Source organism: Dipodomys spectabilis, unplaced genomic scaffold (genome assembly GCF_019054845.1).
Source record: "Dipodomys spectabilis isolate Male_0828 unplaced genomic scaffold, ASM1905484v1 ptg000175l, whole genome shotgun sequence".
Taxonomy (NCBI): Eukaryota; Metazoa; Chordata; class Mammalia; order Rodentia; family Heteromyidae; genus Dipodomys; species Dipodomys spectabilis.
The window spans coordinates 14646032-14661392 of record NW_024870852.1 but is presented as its reverse complement, the minus strand read 5'-3'; the positions used below and the strand labels follow the sequence as shown (position 1 = coordinate 14661392).

The window sequence follows — 15361 nt, the reverse complement described above, 5'->3', positions numbered from 1 at the left end:
GAGGGCACACTTAGGTGGCCTCTCTTTCCATTCCACGATTGATCACAAAATCCCTTCCTGCTAATTGCTCACCAAGTGTGTGACCCTCAAAAGCATGGCTACCATCACTTCCGTATTTTACAGAAGAGGAAACTGAGGATCAGATAGGACGGGAGTATCCCCTCGTCTGGCTGGCGATTGTGACTCACAGTTAATTAGATATTTCCCCATGGCCAGCAGAAAGGAATTTGAGATGGGTAGCCACCACCCCACCCAATTGCCTCCCAGCACACATGTACCCCAGAAACATGTGCAAATGGGGGGTACCGATGCAGATTACCCCATGCCACTCCGAGGTGACAAGAACGGGGTCTTCTGCTCCCCTCCCCTCTGAGCACCTCACCCAGCGCCTCCCCTGCCCCCACCTGCCCACAGTCTGCTCTCCAGCTTCTCCTGCCTGCTCCCGGGCCCACCAAGGACCCATTGCATCCAATTAGAACAGCTTCTCGAGAATCTCAAGCCCTGAGGGAGGGGCAGGGCTGGAAATTCCTTACCTTGTCTTGGCATTCAGAGACCTCCATCCTGATCTGGGATGGGAAAAACTGCTTGCCTTCTGAGGCTTTGCAGAAGGTCTTCCTATTCTGTTACCCAAACCACGCCCCCTCCCCAGGTTTAAATCTGTGCCTACGTTGTCTCCCAGTGGACATCTTGCTATGGTAAGAAGGTAGCTTGGGCTCATAGCCCTCATTTCTTTTTCTTTTATTTATTTTTTTTATGAAGGTGATGTACAGAGCAGTTACAGTCGCATAAGCCAGGTAAGGAGTGTGTTTCTTTTTGGACAATGTCACCCTTCCCCCTCTCCCAGCTTCTCCCTCCTGTCCCCATCATACCTCACATTTCTTTCATAACAAAGGTTCCTGCACTGCATGCAGACTGGAGGATCTGGCACCAAAAATCCAGTCTGAAAGGCTCCCAGGATAACCCCAGGGCCTGGCCTAGGTCCTTCAGTCATTCAACAAACATTCACCAAAGAGCCATTGCCTGGACATGGCCATGCTGGTCAGGGCTGGAGGACTGTGACACAGGCCCCTGGGGATTCCCCATGGGGGCAGAGGGACCAGGCTGACCTCAGGCTCACAGAAGAGCAATCCCAGACCTCTGAGCTGAGCCATCTGACTGTGGGGCCTGCCTTTGCCTCTCAGAGCCCACTCCTCATGTAACAGGTGACCAAAGCCAGGTGCCAGTGGCTCATGCCTGTCATCCTAGCTACTCAGGAGGCTGATGGTTCAAAGCCAGCTCGGGCCAGAAAGTCCCGAAGAGACTCTTACCTCCAGTTAACTACCAGAAGACCGGAAGTGGAGCTGTGGCTCAAGTGGTAGAGCAACAGCTTTGAGTGAAAAAGCTAAAGGGCAGTACCCAGGTCCTGAGTTCAAGCCACACTACACACACACACACACATGTGTGCACACACCCCCAAACTGTGCACATATGTGTGTGTACACGTAACAAAAATCATACTGTGAGATTTATATGGGATGCCTGTCTGGCCACGAGTTATTCAAGTTCTAAAATCTTGCATTTGTCTCTAACCAAAATCCTCTCCAATGGTGGGGGTGGTGGCACCAGTGACCCCGGGAACAGGGCTTCCTTCCAAGGACCCCAGCAGGCTGCACTGTGTGCCACTGGCCTTCCCTCCACGGTGGAGTCTCCCCATCTGTGAGGAGGAGGGGCTGCTCTCGAAGACATTATCAGAAAGAAGTCTGCCATCGCATCTACTGACCACTGACTGTGTGCCCAGCACTGAACAAACATTATCTCTAATGCTCAGTAGTGAGGACTTATTATACCCATTTCAGAGAGTTTGGAAAACGAGCACAGAGAGGCCTGGTAGCTTGCCTCAGTGACCTCACCACCCTCCTCCTCTAACCGCCACTAGCAGCACGCGCCTTGCAGGGGTTGGCAAAGGGCACCTGACATCATTATCCATGGGCCTCGAGCCCACAGTCCTCCTCTCCGGTTCTCCCCCAAACACTTTTGAATCCTGACTTCCCAGTGAAGTAGACAAGGCAGGGCCTCCCAGGACTTCAGAACAGAGAGGGAAACTGAGGCTCCGTGGGAAGGAGTGGGATCTGGGTCTCTGGGGCCAGCCTCTGCCAGCCACTTTCTCAGAAGCCAGCTGTGGCCCGACTGATCCTGTCCTGGGGTTGCTCACCCTTCAGCGGCACAGGGGACTGTAGTTCTGTGGAAAGTGGGGGAGGAAGGAAGCGGGGGACAGCTGGTGGGGTCAGGGACAGGACTGCAGCTTCATGCTGGACACCAGAAAAAAACTTGAAGGGATTTCCCCCAGCCAGCGCACATTGAGTACCAAGTGTTTGCTGGCTGCTGCTCTATATCCTGTCCGGGCATTGCTGCACTCAGCCCCCACCACGCCCTCCGTGGTGGGCGGGCACCGTGATCGCCCACTTTACAGATGAGGAAACTGAGGTGCAGAGGTTCCGGCACTGTGCAGTGCTGAAGGCAGCATTCACACCTGGGGCTGGGCTGTGTGCCTCTCCACAGTGTGAGGTAGAACAGAGCCAGACCTGTGGGACAGCAAAGGTAGAGCAGGCTGCCAGGGCCCGGATCCCGTCATCCTGCAGCTCAGTAGCAGGGCTGGCTAGGATTGGGCACCTGGGTGGGAAAAGGGAGAGTCCTGGTGTGGCTACCTAGACACGGCAGCCCTTAAAACAGATAAACTGCCAGATGCCTGTGGCCCGCGCCTGTAAGCCTAACTACTCAGAAGGCTGAAATGTGAGGACTGTAGTTTGAAGCCAGCCCAGGCAGGAGAGTCCATGCTACTCATATTTCCAATTAACCAGCAAAAACTTGGCAGTGAAGTATGGCTCAAGTGGTAGAGCACTAGGCTTGAGTGAAAACACCCAGGCCCTGGGTTCAAGCCCTAATACCGGAAGGAAGGAAGGAAGGAAGAAAGAAAGGAAGGAAGGAAGGAAGAAAGGAAGGAAGGAAGGAAGAAAGGAAGGAAGGAAGGAAGGAAGGAAGGAAGGAAGGAAGGAAGGAGAGAGAGAGGAAAAGAGAGAAAGAGGAAAAAGAGGGAAAGGAAAGAAGGAAGGAGGAAAGAGAGAAAGGAAGGAAGGAAAAAGAGGGGGAAGGGAAGAGGGAAGTAAGAAAGAAGGAAGGAAACAAATTGACATCACGAGGGAAGAATGAGTCCTCTTCCAGTGAAAAGGAAAGGAAACAGCAGGCTTCCTTCCCCGAAGTTGACCGTCCCTGCTCCCTGGGGCAGGAACGATGACACTATGTCTGTGCCAATGTTCCAGGACCCCAGGTACCACCCCATGCACAAGGAGACATCCACTCCCAGGCGTTTCGATTGAGTCCCTCTCAAGCCTGCAAGCAAGGGATTCCTGCCCCTCATTTTCCAGAAGAGGAAGTGGATCCATGGAGGGCCAAGATGGCCTCCAGAGCCACCCAGCCTTTGGGGGCGGAGTGGGAACTCGGGCCTTGACCTCTTGACTGATGGCCACTTGCCAGCTTTCTCTGAGCCTCACCAGCTGCAGGGAACAGTTCCAGCAACAGCTGTAAAATGGGGTGATTCCAGGGCCAGCCCAAGGGGCTGTTTTGTGGGTGAGCAGGGCCCCATACTGTCTGTGTACCTGCATCCACACCTGTGGGGTGTGTGCGTGCACGATTGTGTGTGTAGACACCTGCTTGTAGTGGAGTCCTGGCCACGTGTTTCTATGTCCTGACGGGTTTGGGGACTCAGTCTGGTTTTGGTCCTCATCACCAGCCTGTGTCCAAGTTTGTCTCATAGATTCTGTCTGAGTATATCTGTGTGCATGTGAGTGCATGTGTGCGTGTGTGTGTGTGTGTGTGTGTGCGTGTGTGTCTCCTTGTCCTGACCTCACCTGGCTGCCAGTTCATGTCTGTGTATCCAGGTGTTCAGCGGAGTTTCCATCACAGCCTCATGTCTCTTCTGAGTGTCCTTGTGTCCAGCCGCTCTGCTTCACCTGGTCTGGCCGTCTCGGTGTGCCCGTGCCACTGCATCCCGGCGTCCCGGGGTCCCGGTGTGCCCGTGTCACCACGCCTGGGGTCCCGGGGTCCCCGTGCACCCGTGTCACCACATCCCAGGAGTCCCGGGGGTCCAGGTTCACCCGTGTCACCGTGTCCTGGGGGTCCTGGGGTCCCGATGTTCCCGTGTCATCGCGTCCTGGCGTCCAGGGGACCCGATGCGTCTGTGTCACCGCGTCCTGGCGTCCAGGGGTCCTTGTGCACCCGTGTCACCGCGCCTGGGGGTCCTGGGGTCCCCGTGCACCCGTGTCACCGCGTCCCAGCGTCCCGGGACCCCTGTGCACCCATGTCACAGCATCCTGGGAGTCCCGGGGGTCCAGGTTCACCCGTGTCACCGCGTCCTGGCGTCCCGATGCGTCTGTGTCACCGCGTCCTGGCGTCCCGGGGTCCCGATGCGTCTGTGTCACCGCGTCCTGGCGTCCCGGGGTCCCGATGCGTCTGTGTCTCCGCGTCCCGGGGTCCCGGGGTCTCTGTTTACCTGCTATGCCGTCCAGGCCAGGCGCGTCCGCTGCCCGCCGCGCGCTCCGCCCGTCCCCGGTCCGTCCGCCAGGGGGCGCCCCCGCCCGTGCCCCGCCCGCGGTCCCCGGCCCGCCCGTCCGTCCCGGGCCGGTCCCAGCCCCGGGCCTCCCCCGCCCCCGCCGCCCTCGGCCCCGCCCCGCCGCCGGCTATAAGTGCGGGCCGCGCGGGGCCCGCCGCAGCGCCCGTGCTGGTCCGCGCCCCCGGGTCCCCGCGCTGCCGCTGCCGTCCGACCATGGCCGAGGGTGAGTGTCCGAGTCCGTCCGTCCGTCCGTCCGTCCGCCCTTCCTCGCCGGCTGTCCCTCGGCGGTCCCGGCCCGCCGGGCAGTGGGGTCAGGAGCGGCCTGGGGCCGGTGGGAGTCACAGAGAGCCACCTGCCCCCCGCGGCCCCCAGCGGCCAGGGCCTCAGTTTCCCCGCGCCCGCCTGGACGGGCCACAGGCAAGGCGGGAGTGTGCAGTCCGTGGCGGGGCTCTGCCCTGGCCACCGCTGTCACCTTCCCCCGGCCAGGGGCGGAGCTGGGTCCCCGCATGCGCAGGGTGGCACAAAGGTGGCCCGGACAGCTGCCCAGGGAGCCGCAGGCCCGAGGGGGCCATGCTGGCGCCTTCTGGGGGGCTGCGGGGCAGGGCTGGCGGATCTGTAGGCCCTGGCAGAGAGGAGGCCCCTGTCCGGGACAGGCGGGTGCTCCCGCCTGCCCACTGCCCTCAGCTCTGCACCAGCTCCTGGCCGCTGGTGAGCACAGGTGCCAGCCCTTGCCACACCACCGAAGCCCAGAGCAGTGTGGCAGGGACTGGGTTAATTTCCTCTCTGTGTTCTGCACACACGTGCGTGCATACATGGAGGTGTGGTCTCTGGTCCCAGGGAGAGAGAGCTTTTCTCCTCCTCCCCTTCTTCTCATTCTTCTTCTTCTCTTTCTTTCCGTGTGCCAGTTCTGGGGTTTGAACTCAGGGCCTGGGTGCTGTCTCTGAGCTTTTTCTTCTTCTCTTCTTCTTCTTCTCAAGGCTAGTGCTCTGCCCCTTGAGCCACAGCCCCACTTGCCACTTTTTGGTGGTTAATTGGAAACAAGAGTCTCATGGTCTCTCCTGCTTAGGCTGGCTTTGAACGTCGATGCTCAGCCTCCTGAGTCGCTAGGATTCCAGGCATGAGCCACTGTGCTGGGTGGCAGAGGGACCTCTACCATGGAGGGTGTTCCCAGGACAATCGATGGCTTCTGGCCTGGAATCCCAGGGGGCTGCTGGCTGCGAGTCCTTTGAGGATGACCTTTGCACGAACTATGACCCCCAAGAGGGGCCTTAGAGAGGACAGGGAGCAGAGGGGCGGGAAGGGCCTTGGCCCCTCGGTGGGGGGGAGGGGCTGACGCACTGACACACTGTGTTATGTCAGCAAGTGGCCCCCATTGCAGCCTCTTAACCCCGTGCCTGTCAAAAAGAGGGTGCGGGGAGTCTGGGGAGCCCAGGAGCGCCAGTTGTAATGTCCTGAATCCTCTGTGCCACCACAGCTACTTCCCAAGGGGCCCCACTAGTTCAAAAGGCCTCAGCCCTGTCCCCAGCAGACGTCCCACTGCCCCATCTCCACGGACTGGGGCGGGGCCATCCTCGAGGTCTCCCAGGAAATGACAGCTTCTTTCCTGCCTAAGCACCCAGGGGTGTGTGTGTGTGTGAGAGAGGGAGAGAGAGAGAGAAAGAGAGAGAGAGACAGAGAGACAGAGAGACAGAGACAGAGAGATTTTCTCAGGGCAATGCTTTGTCGCCCCACAAACCAGCAGAAGTGTCTCCTTGTGCCCACAGGGTTCTCTTGTTGGGATGACACAGGGATGGGCTTTCCCCTCAGGCCCAGGATGACCAGGAAATGACGGGGAGAACAGAGGTAGGCGTGGAGCCAGCTCTGAGCTAGCGTGAGGCCACCGCAGGGAAGACTGGAGACTCGTGCAGTGCAAGTGGGGGTTGTTGTGAGCTTTAGCTGCGGTTGTCCACATCCTCCAGGAACTCCGAGTGTCTTGGCTGTAGGGATCTCACACAGAGGGAGCACACCTGGGTGAGCGGGGGAAGGGGGCCCGGGGCAGATCTCTACCCCTGGCTTAGCTGAGCCATACATCCTCTCCTGGCCCACCACTCTGCCTCCCCCCCACCCCACCCAAGGGCTTTCCAACCCTGACCAGGGTTTATGAGGAACCCCTCCTCCCTCCCCTTCCCCCCTTCCCCCCCCCCCCCCCCCCCGCCCCTGCATTAGGCCCTCACCTACCTGTCGCTTGAGCCTGTCTAGATCCTCAAGGCTCTCTGAAACTATAGCACTTTGGTTCATCATGTTCCTTCCCAGGGCTGGATCTCAGGGAAGGGTGTCCAGGCATATCATCTTCTAGGCCTCACAGCACTCGCAAGAGGCTTGGAGCAGAAGGTACAGAGAGGGAGGAATACTTGGCCACGATCACACAGCCACAGCACAGCAGAACAGAAAAGTAGGACCAGAAAACCCCAAGATGTCTATTCTTTCTTAAACTCTTTAGTATGGGGATGATTGGAAATACATGAAAGTGGGGAGATGAGTATGGGTATGGTAAATCTATGTTGCTCTCCAACCTGAGGTGTTGTCCTTCTTGAGCCCCTTCCCTGTTATTTGGGGGCAAATCCCACATCATATCATCTTAGGCATGTCAGTGAGTACCTTCAGAGCGTAAGGACTCTCCTTTGTACACATAAACAAGTTACCAAAGCCCTTCATGTCATCATGATTCCACAATTGTTTAAATTTCTAGTTGTCCCATATGCATACCGGATGTTTTGAAATAGTATTGGAAAGCAGGATCCAATTAACGCACTTACTGAAGTGGGTGGAGATGTCTCTCCACTTTCCCTTAGAGCGTTTCCTTTCAAATCTCTTAGACCCTCCCCCCCCTCCCACCTTTACAATTTATTTGTTAAAGAAATCAGACCCTGGTAGCCTGGTGTGGTGGCTTATACCTCTAATCCTAGCCACTTGAGAAGCTGAGACGGAGAGGATAGAGGTTCAAGGCCAGTCTGGATAGAAAGTTCTGAGATTCCCCATCTCAACAGAAAAAGCTGGGTGTGGTGACTCACGACTGATATACCAGTTATGTCAGGAAGCATAAATAGGAGGATTGTAGTTCAGGCTAGGTTGGGCAAAAAGCAAGACTCCATATCAAAAATAACCAGAGCAAGCCAGGCACCAGTGGCTCATACCTACAATCTTAGCTACTCAGGAGGCTGAGAGCTAAGGATTGTGGTTCAAAACCAGTGTAGGCAGGAAAGTCTGTGAGACCCTGATCTCCAAGTCAACACCAAAAAGGTAGAAATAGAGCTGTGGCTCAAGTGGTAGAGTGTCTAAGCCCTGAGTTCAAGCCCAGGATTGGCACACAAAAAAAGATAAAATAAAAAAATAACCAAAGCCAAAAGAGCTGAGGGGTGTGGCTCACGTGGTTGAATACCTGCCTGGCAAGCCCAAAGCCAGGAGTTCAAACCCTAGTACTGAAAAAGAAAGAAACTGGATCCTTTGACTCTTCAGAGTCTGGATTTTGTTAGCCATGTCCTGGTTCTGTGTGTCCTGACCCTCAGTCTGGGGTATCTTCCTGTGGGCTGGAAGCTGGGTCTGGTTCTGTGTGTCCTGACCCTCAGTCTGGGGTATCTTCTGTGGGCTGGAAGCTGGGTCTGGTTCTGTGTGTCCTGACCCTCAGTCTGGGCTATCTTCCTGTGGGCTGGAAGCTGGGTCTGGTGGTGTGTTCTGTGCAATGCATCTGTTTCAGATCATCCCGTGTCAGCCGTAGCAAAGCCCTGGACAGCTCAGAGGAGCTTGCACACACAAGCAGAGTGCACGCTTCCTACTGAGATCCACTCCATGCTCGCCTCAGCCCTGTGAGGTAGACCCTGCTGTACCTGGCCTGGGCTCAGATGGGGAAACCGAAGCCCAGACACGCTGAGTTGCTGGCATGTTCCTGGTGGTCTGTGCTGTGGTATAATGAAAAGAAAGAAAAGAATGGGTGCTGGGAATGTGGCTTAGTGGCAGAGTGCTCGCCTAGCATGCATGAAGCCCTGGGTTCCATTCCTCAGTACCACATATACAGAAAAAGCCGGAAGTGGTGCTGTGGCTCAAGTGGTAGAGTGCTAGCCTTGAGCAAAAAGAAGCTCAGGGACAGTGTGCCCAGGCCCTGAGTTCAAGTCCTAGTTCTAGCAAAAAAGAAAAAAAAAGAACTTGGTCCTCCAGCCAGCCCTGTGTGGCCATGAGTGGGGACAATCAGGAAGGACCAGGCTGTGATGTATGGACTACCGCCGTCCAGCAAGGGTCAGTGGCAGGGAGCCTTTGGGATCCTTGCGTCACTGGGCACCATGGTCCACTGACCACCGGCCTTCACCAAGGTCATGCATCTCCTCGTCTCTTGTCTCCACAGAACTGGTCCTGGAGAGGTGTGACTTGGAGCTGGAGGCCAACGGCCGCGACCACCACACGGCCGACCTGTGCCAAGACAGGCTGGTGGTTCGGCGGGGCCAGGCCTTCTGGCTGACGCTATACTTCGAGGGCCGCGGCTACGAGGCCGGTGTGGACAGCCTGACCTTCAGCGCCGTGACCGGTGGGTACCGATGGCTTCCTGCCCTGTCCCGTCTGGACACTTGGGTCCTTGCAAGCCTGCTGTCACCAGTGGTGAGGCGTGGCCTTCAGCCATAAAGGTTCAGCTTCAGCTAGATCCTGCCAAAACAACTTTCCAACAGTGCTTCCCGGAATCCACACCACCTATCAGGCCTCTGGGATTCAGCCCAGATCAGATCTGGGCAAGGGAGGAAGAGTCCAGCTGGCTGGAATCCTGAGTGGGTTGGCTGACTGCCTGCTGTGTGACATTGGCCAGTTGCTAAGCCTCTCGGAGTCTGTGAATGCCTGCCCAGTATTCACACTGGCTGTTAAGTGGGGAGGGTCTGCCCTGGAGACATGGATGGCCTGTGGACATGGGTGGCTGTTTGTTGGTGTCACTGCAGTGGCTCCAGAGATGGTGCCAGGGACACAGAGCCCCAACCAGCCTAACCCTGCCCCATGCCCTACACCCCACACCCAGCCCAAACTCCTTTGTTGACTGTTCTAAGAAGGTAGCCTGCAGGGCCAAATCAGTTTGTCTGGACTCTGCAGGAATGAGACCACTCCCTTGGGGGTCAACAAGAGGCCACCTGGCCGGGGCTTTAGACCAAGGGCATGAAGGGCCAGCCCTCTTTGAGGTCTTTGGTGGTGAGAAGGTAGCAGGCAGGAATTGCAGCCGCCTCGCTGGGGCCCCATCATCAGGGTGGTATGATAAGCTAATCATGGAAGCCACAGGCTACAGGATGTCCCCTGCGTCCCCCCTCCCCTCCCTGCCCTGCCTCTCCCAGTGGGCATGCCATACCAGCAACCTTAGAGACTTTTCTATTAGCTGCGAGGACCCAGCAAGTCTCCAGTCCCCTAGCCTCCGTTTCCCCCTCTGCCAAGTAGAAGAGTTCGGCTTGGGACGGTGAGAACTCACAGGCCTATGGTAAAGGCGTACGTACTTCCTCCGAATCCTTCCAGCTTGGAAGAATAAAGGGCCCATTTGGCAGGTGGGGAAACTGAGGCTCAGGAAGGTCACGTCACAGTGAGGGGCCCTACATGGGTTCAAATACTGACCGCCCCCCTCCCCCTCCAAAGGGAAGGCTTTTGTCACTAAAACACACCGCCATCACCACCACTACCACCACAGACACATTTAACCCCAAATGCCTGCCAGGCACTTCCTCTGTGAAGTGGATGCAGCCTGGGCAGCCTGGACACTCAGACTCCCTCACTTTTCTCTTTTCTCTTCCCTTTGGGCCTCTGACTGGCAGGTACTCAGGGCCCCAGGTTCAGCCCTGGGAGGAGACAGAGATCTGCAAGCACCGCAGCCTAATCTCTGTTCTCTGGTGTCCAGCTGATCTCAAGCCAGTGCTGGCCACCCCGGTCTCTTCCACAGCTCCTGCAACCCCACCCCACCCCCACCCACAGCATCTTCCCTCTCCCACAAGCCAGGACCCTCCTAAAGGGCTGCGGAAGCTGCCGAAGGGACAATGTCAGGAAGCGGAGCCCCCACCCGTGGGCCTAGCTTGGGTCGGCGCCCAGCCTGGGGCTGGCTGGACACTGTGCTCTTGTGCTGCGCTGGAACCTTCTGGCTGGCCATCAACGTGTGCTCGCACTCTAGGGAAACTGAGATTCACAGAGGGGAGAGAGCTGGTCAAACTGACCCTGCCGTGCAGACACTGTGTATTTTCCAGATGGTTCAGGGACTGGCAAGCTGTGCCGGATGGACACAAACTGTGCTGGACAAACATCACCTTGTGAAAGGGACAAGCTGCCTTATCGCTCAGGAAACTTGGGGAGGTAGTGGGTGGGGATGAGAGGGGAAGGAGCGGGGAGGTCAACCCAAGGGGTTATGAAAACCTGGTGAGGCAGCCTCACCCAGCCCATCCTGGCTAGCAAGGACCCCCTGGGCTCCAGAAGCCATTTGGAGCTAGCGGTCCTTGTGGTGCCCCTGGGTCCACCAAGAGTGCTGTGGGAAGTTACGAGGTTCACTTACACGAGTTATGTGGGGCCAGGGGACAGCCTGTCCCCATCACCCCATAGAGCATCTGGGGGGAAAGGTGCATTCACATATATGCGCATGCATGTCTACGGGTACATGCATGTGAGTATGTGTGTGCATGCTGTGTGTGCATGAACACCTATGTGTGCATCACTGCTCAGGAGGAGGAGGCAGGGAAGTATGTCTCCTGACCCCCCGCCCCAGGGGTGCTGTGTCCACAGAGACGGTGGCTGTGGAACCTGGCCTGGCCTGTGTCCAGAATGACCAGGCACATCTCTGAGAAGGCGCCATTCATGATGGTGCTGGGATGAGGGACATCGCTGAGCCTACTGTGACCTATGGCCCGCACATCTGTGAAGGATTTCATTGGAGGAAGAAATGTCTGCACGCCATCTGCTTTGGCCTGGGACGTGAGAGGCTTGGGAGCCGGTGGACAGTCCTCGCTTTGAACACATTCTGCCAACTCCCAATGGGGCAGGCCAGGGGCCAGTGGTGACAATCACACATGATCATGGCTGGCATCGACGGAGCACTTACGGTCTGCAGCCCTGTTTGCTTTGAGCTTCCCAACCATCGTGGAAGTTGGCGCATTTTGCACTTGGGCATAGGGAAGCTGAAGGACTTGTCAAGGTCAATGGACAGGAGCTAGTTTCACACGTAGGAAGAGCCACGTCTTCCAGGTGTACAGCCCAAGCCCATTTTCTGCTTTGATGAGTAGCACACAGATCAGAGAGGCCCAGAGACTCCCCCAGAGCATGGGCTGTGTGGCTGGAGGTGGGAAGCTGGACTCTGAGTAGCCCTCTCTGGCTGCACTCCCAAGTGTCCGCTCTGGAAAGCAAAGGGCATTTGCAGGCTGTCTGGCAGCCAGACAGGGCTCCCAAGGCTTGTGCCTGTTCTGTCAGTTCATAGTTGTATTTGTACTTGGGCTGGATGAGGAGGGGCCGTGGGGCTGGGAGTGAGCCCCTGGGTGAGCCGGCCCTGGTATTGTATGCAGTGGTTGGCAGAGCGGCAGGGAGGGACATTGGACTAAAAATAAATCATCCCGGGCATCGGCCCAGCTGGGCAGAGAACACGCGCTGTGTCTGCTCTCAGCCCAGGTCTGAAATGACAGTCCCACCCAGCCCTGCTGTGACTCAGACCTGCCCGCGGGGGGCCAGGCCCTCACCTGGGAGTCTGGGGGACCCAGCTACAGTGCAGCAGGGAGGAGCCCAGTGCCCCCAGACTGAGTGCAGTTGCCATCTTGGTTGCAAATTCTTCTGTCTCTCTGGAGCCCTCCTCTCTAGGTCTCCATTTTGACCCCCAGTTTGAGGCAGCAGGACACACTCAGGCGCTTCATGAGGTGTGGGACCAACCTCCCAGAGCCACCCCCAGCAGAGGCACCCTGGGGAGCCCCTCGCCAGCCCTCGGGCACCCTCCCCCAGGGCACATCAGGGCCTGCCACATTCCCTGTCCTCAGGATTCAGTTTCTATCTGTAGGGGGAAGCAGGTGCAGCAGCAGGAGGGACCGGGCTGGACAGGGCCTGAGCTGGACAGGGGCCCTTGCTGAGCATCTGGCCTGATTCCTGCCCAGACCCCAAACAGGCAGACTGAGCCTGGAGAGGGGATGGTCTTAACCAAGGTCACCCAGGGCAGGGCCAGGGCACCCGGGCCTCTTCCCCAGGCTGTGCTGGCCCCGCTTCCAGCAAGTTCTGGTTGTGGATCTATTGTGTGCCTGTGGCTTTTCATGCAGACCCATGAAACCACCCTGCAAGGCCGGGGTTAACATGAGGAAGCCGAGGCTCAGGGAGGTAGAACCTCTTACAAAGTTCTAACAGTGGTTAGTTTGGGAGCTAGGCTTTGACCCTAGACCATGGACACTTCCCCTCTCCCCCCTACATCTGCCACTACCAGATGTGTGTCCTGCCCTTGCACCCCTGGTTTATGGCGGCCACCTTCTGTCTCCGCAGGCCCAGCTCCCAGCGAGGAGGCCGGCACCAAAGCTCGCTTCCCACTGTCGGATGGGGTGAGCGAGGGCGGCTGGGCAGCCTCGGTGGCAGACCAGCAGGACAACGTCCTTTCCCTGCATCTCTACACGCCCGCTGAGGCCCCCATCGGGCTGTACCGCCTCAGCCTGGAGACCTCCACCGGCTACCAGGGCTCCAGCTTCGTGCTGGGCCACTTCACCCTGCTCTTCAATGCCTGGTGCCCAGGTAAGCCACACTGTCTGGCCACGGAGGCCACAGGGGTGGAATGAGACGGCAGAAGCAGCATCCAAGTGGACTGGACACAAATGCCCTGGTCATCCCCATGGATTGACAGGCTCAGGGGAAGCACCCAGCTACCAAAGCACCCAGGTCTGAGACCTGGATGTTCCCCCAGTGCTGTGAACTAGGTAACTTGGTCCATGTTTCTGCGGTCACAGTATACCGCAGGCTGGGTGGTTTATACACGCGAGGCGTTCACCCGGCTCATGGCTCATGGTGGGGAGGCCCTTTCTTGCCGTACCATAGTATGGCAGGAGACCCCACATGGGGAGAGAGTGGATGGGATAGAAGTCGGGCGCTAAGTAAGTGGTTTCCATGACCACGGAGTCGCTCTGTCCATCACCTCTTAGAGATCCGGCCTCCCACTGGTGCTTGGGGATTAAGGTCCCCCCACATGCATAGGCCTTGGGAAGGCTTTCAACCATAGCACCCGAGTGGAGCTGACCTTGATCTCAGATGCCCCCATCAGGAAGGGGGATCCAGCACTAGCCAGGAACTCTGTCTTCCTTCGTTCTGCTCGTGAGGCCTGCTTTCAAGTCCCCCCAGGTAAGTCAGGGCCGCGAGGATTAAGAGAGCCACAGGAGAGAAGGGATTAGACACACCACTCAGCCTGATGACCTAACTGCTTGTTCATATGCTGTCTCCATGGCTACCCAAGTGTCCCAAGGGACCGTGGTCAGTTGCCTCCTTTCTCAGGCAGGAAAGAGGCTCAGAGAGGCTAAGTGTTTCCGGAAGCTCCTTCAATAAGTGGACTATGGATGTGGGGGGGCGGGGAGGGGGAGTTGGTAGAAAGTGAGAGGGAGAAGCTGGAGAGAGCTGAGGCCACTTGAGTGGCAGGAAGAGCCAGGGGCTGGGACTCCCCTCCCCGCCTCACCCCTCCCGCCCAGTAACTAACAAGCGGTGGAGTCAGAAGTCAGCCTCCTCCTTGCTCTGGCCAGCTGTGTCCTCCAGTGTCGGGGGACAGAACCTCTGCCTGCCCCCCCTGGGCAGCCATTCCCCAAGGGCCCAACCTTTCTCTTTTCTTCTCTATTTTTGGGGCATGTTATAATCTACTTCACCAGGATGCTTCTTAAAAACTTCTCTTTTGAGGATTTTGACTTTCACTTCTAAATAGGACAGATGAATTGGATACCAGTGGCTCACACCTGTAACCTTAGCTACTTAAAGGGAGGCTGAGATCTGAGGATCACGGTTCAAAGTCAGCCCAGGCAGAAAAGTCCATGAGACTCTTTATCTCCAAGATAGCCAGCAAAGAAGCCTGAAGCAGAGCTGTGGTTCAAGTAGTAGAGCACCAATCTTGAGTGAAAAAAACAAAACAAAACAAAATGGGGCACACACGTGTGTCAGGGACACACGAGATCCTGAGTTCAAGCCCCAGTACTGGCCAAAAAGAAAAAAAAAGACGCAAAAGCATCTTTATTATTCTTATTAAGTAGCTGTACAGAGAGGTTTTCACAAAATAAAAGAGAAGCTGAGACACTATTTGAAAGACTTTTCCCCTTATGGGGTATCACCCCTCAGTTTGTACTTGGGAGGCTACTTTCAAGGTCAGATCTTGCTTTCTACCCAGGCTGGCCTGAGTCCAACCCTCCTACTTTATGCTTCCTGCCTCACTGGGGATGACAGGCATGTGTCACTGTGCTCAGCCATTAGGTGAGATGGAGTCTCTAGAACTTTTGTAACGGGTAGTCCTTGAACTAAGCTCCCTGCTGTCTGCCGCTCAGGTAGTGAGGATCATGGGCTTTGGTGAGTTGGCCTTCTGTTCTTTCTCAGGGCCTAGGGGTCTTGACATTAGTGTCCCACCCATGGCCTTTGGATCTTCCTTGGTGGCTGGTCTGGGTGTCACCCTTGGCCACGTGGCCCAAAGCCACCTGCAGTGATGTCTTGGGACAGATGCAGCCTCCCTGGGGTCTGCTGCGGCTTGCTTGGGGCTTGGGGCCTCCGGGGCACACTAGTTTGTAGTTCTGTGGCAGCCCCACCCTCAGCAGGGTTTTG

The 15361-nt window shown here is 57.0% G+C and overlaps 1 protein-coding gene across 1 annotated transcript in view; it reads left to right on the top strand.

The window, feature by feature from the left end:
* Positions 1 to 4751: 4751 nt before the first annotated feature.
* The window catches only part of Tgm2 (transglutaminase 2), a 29635-nt gene continuing 19025 nt past the window's right edge, over positions 4752 to 15361 (top strand). The window contains exons 1-3 of the mRNA XM_042694497.1: positions 4752 to 4808; positions 8961 to 9140; positions 13070 to 13312. Of these exons, the coding sequence (XP_042550431.1) occupies positions 4799 to 4808; positions 8961 to 9140; positions 13070 to 13312 (433 nt within the window). The 5' untranslated portion in view covers positions 4752 to 4798. The remainder of the gene's footprint in view (positions 4809 to 8960; positions 9141 to 13069; positions 13313 to 15361) is intronic.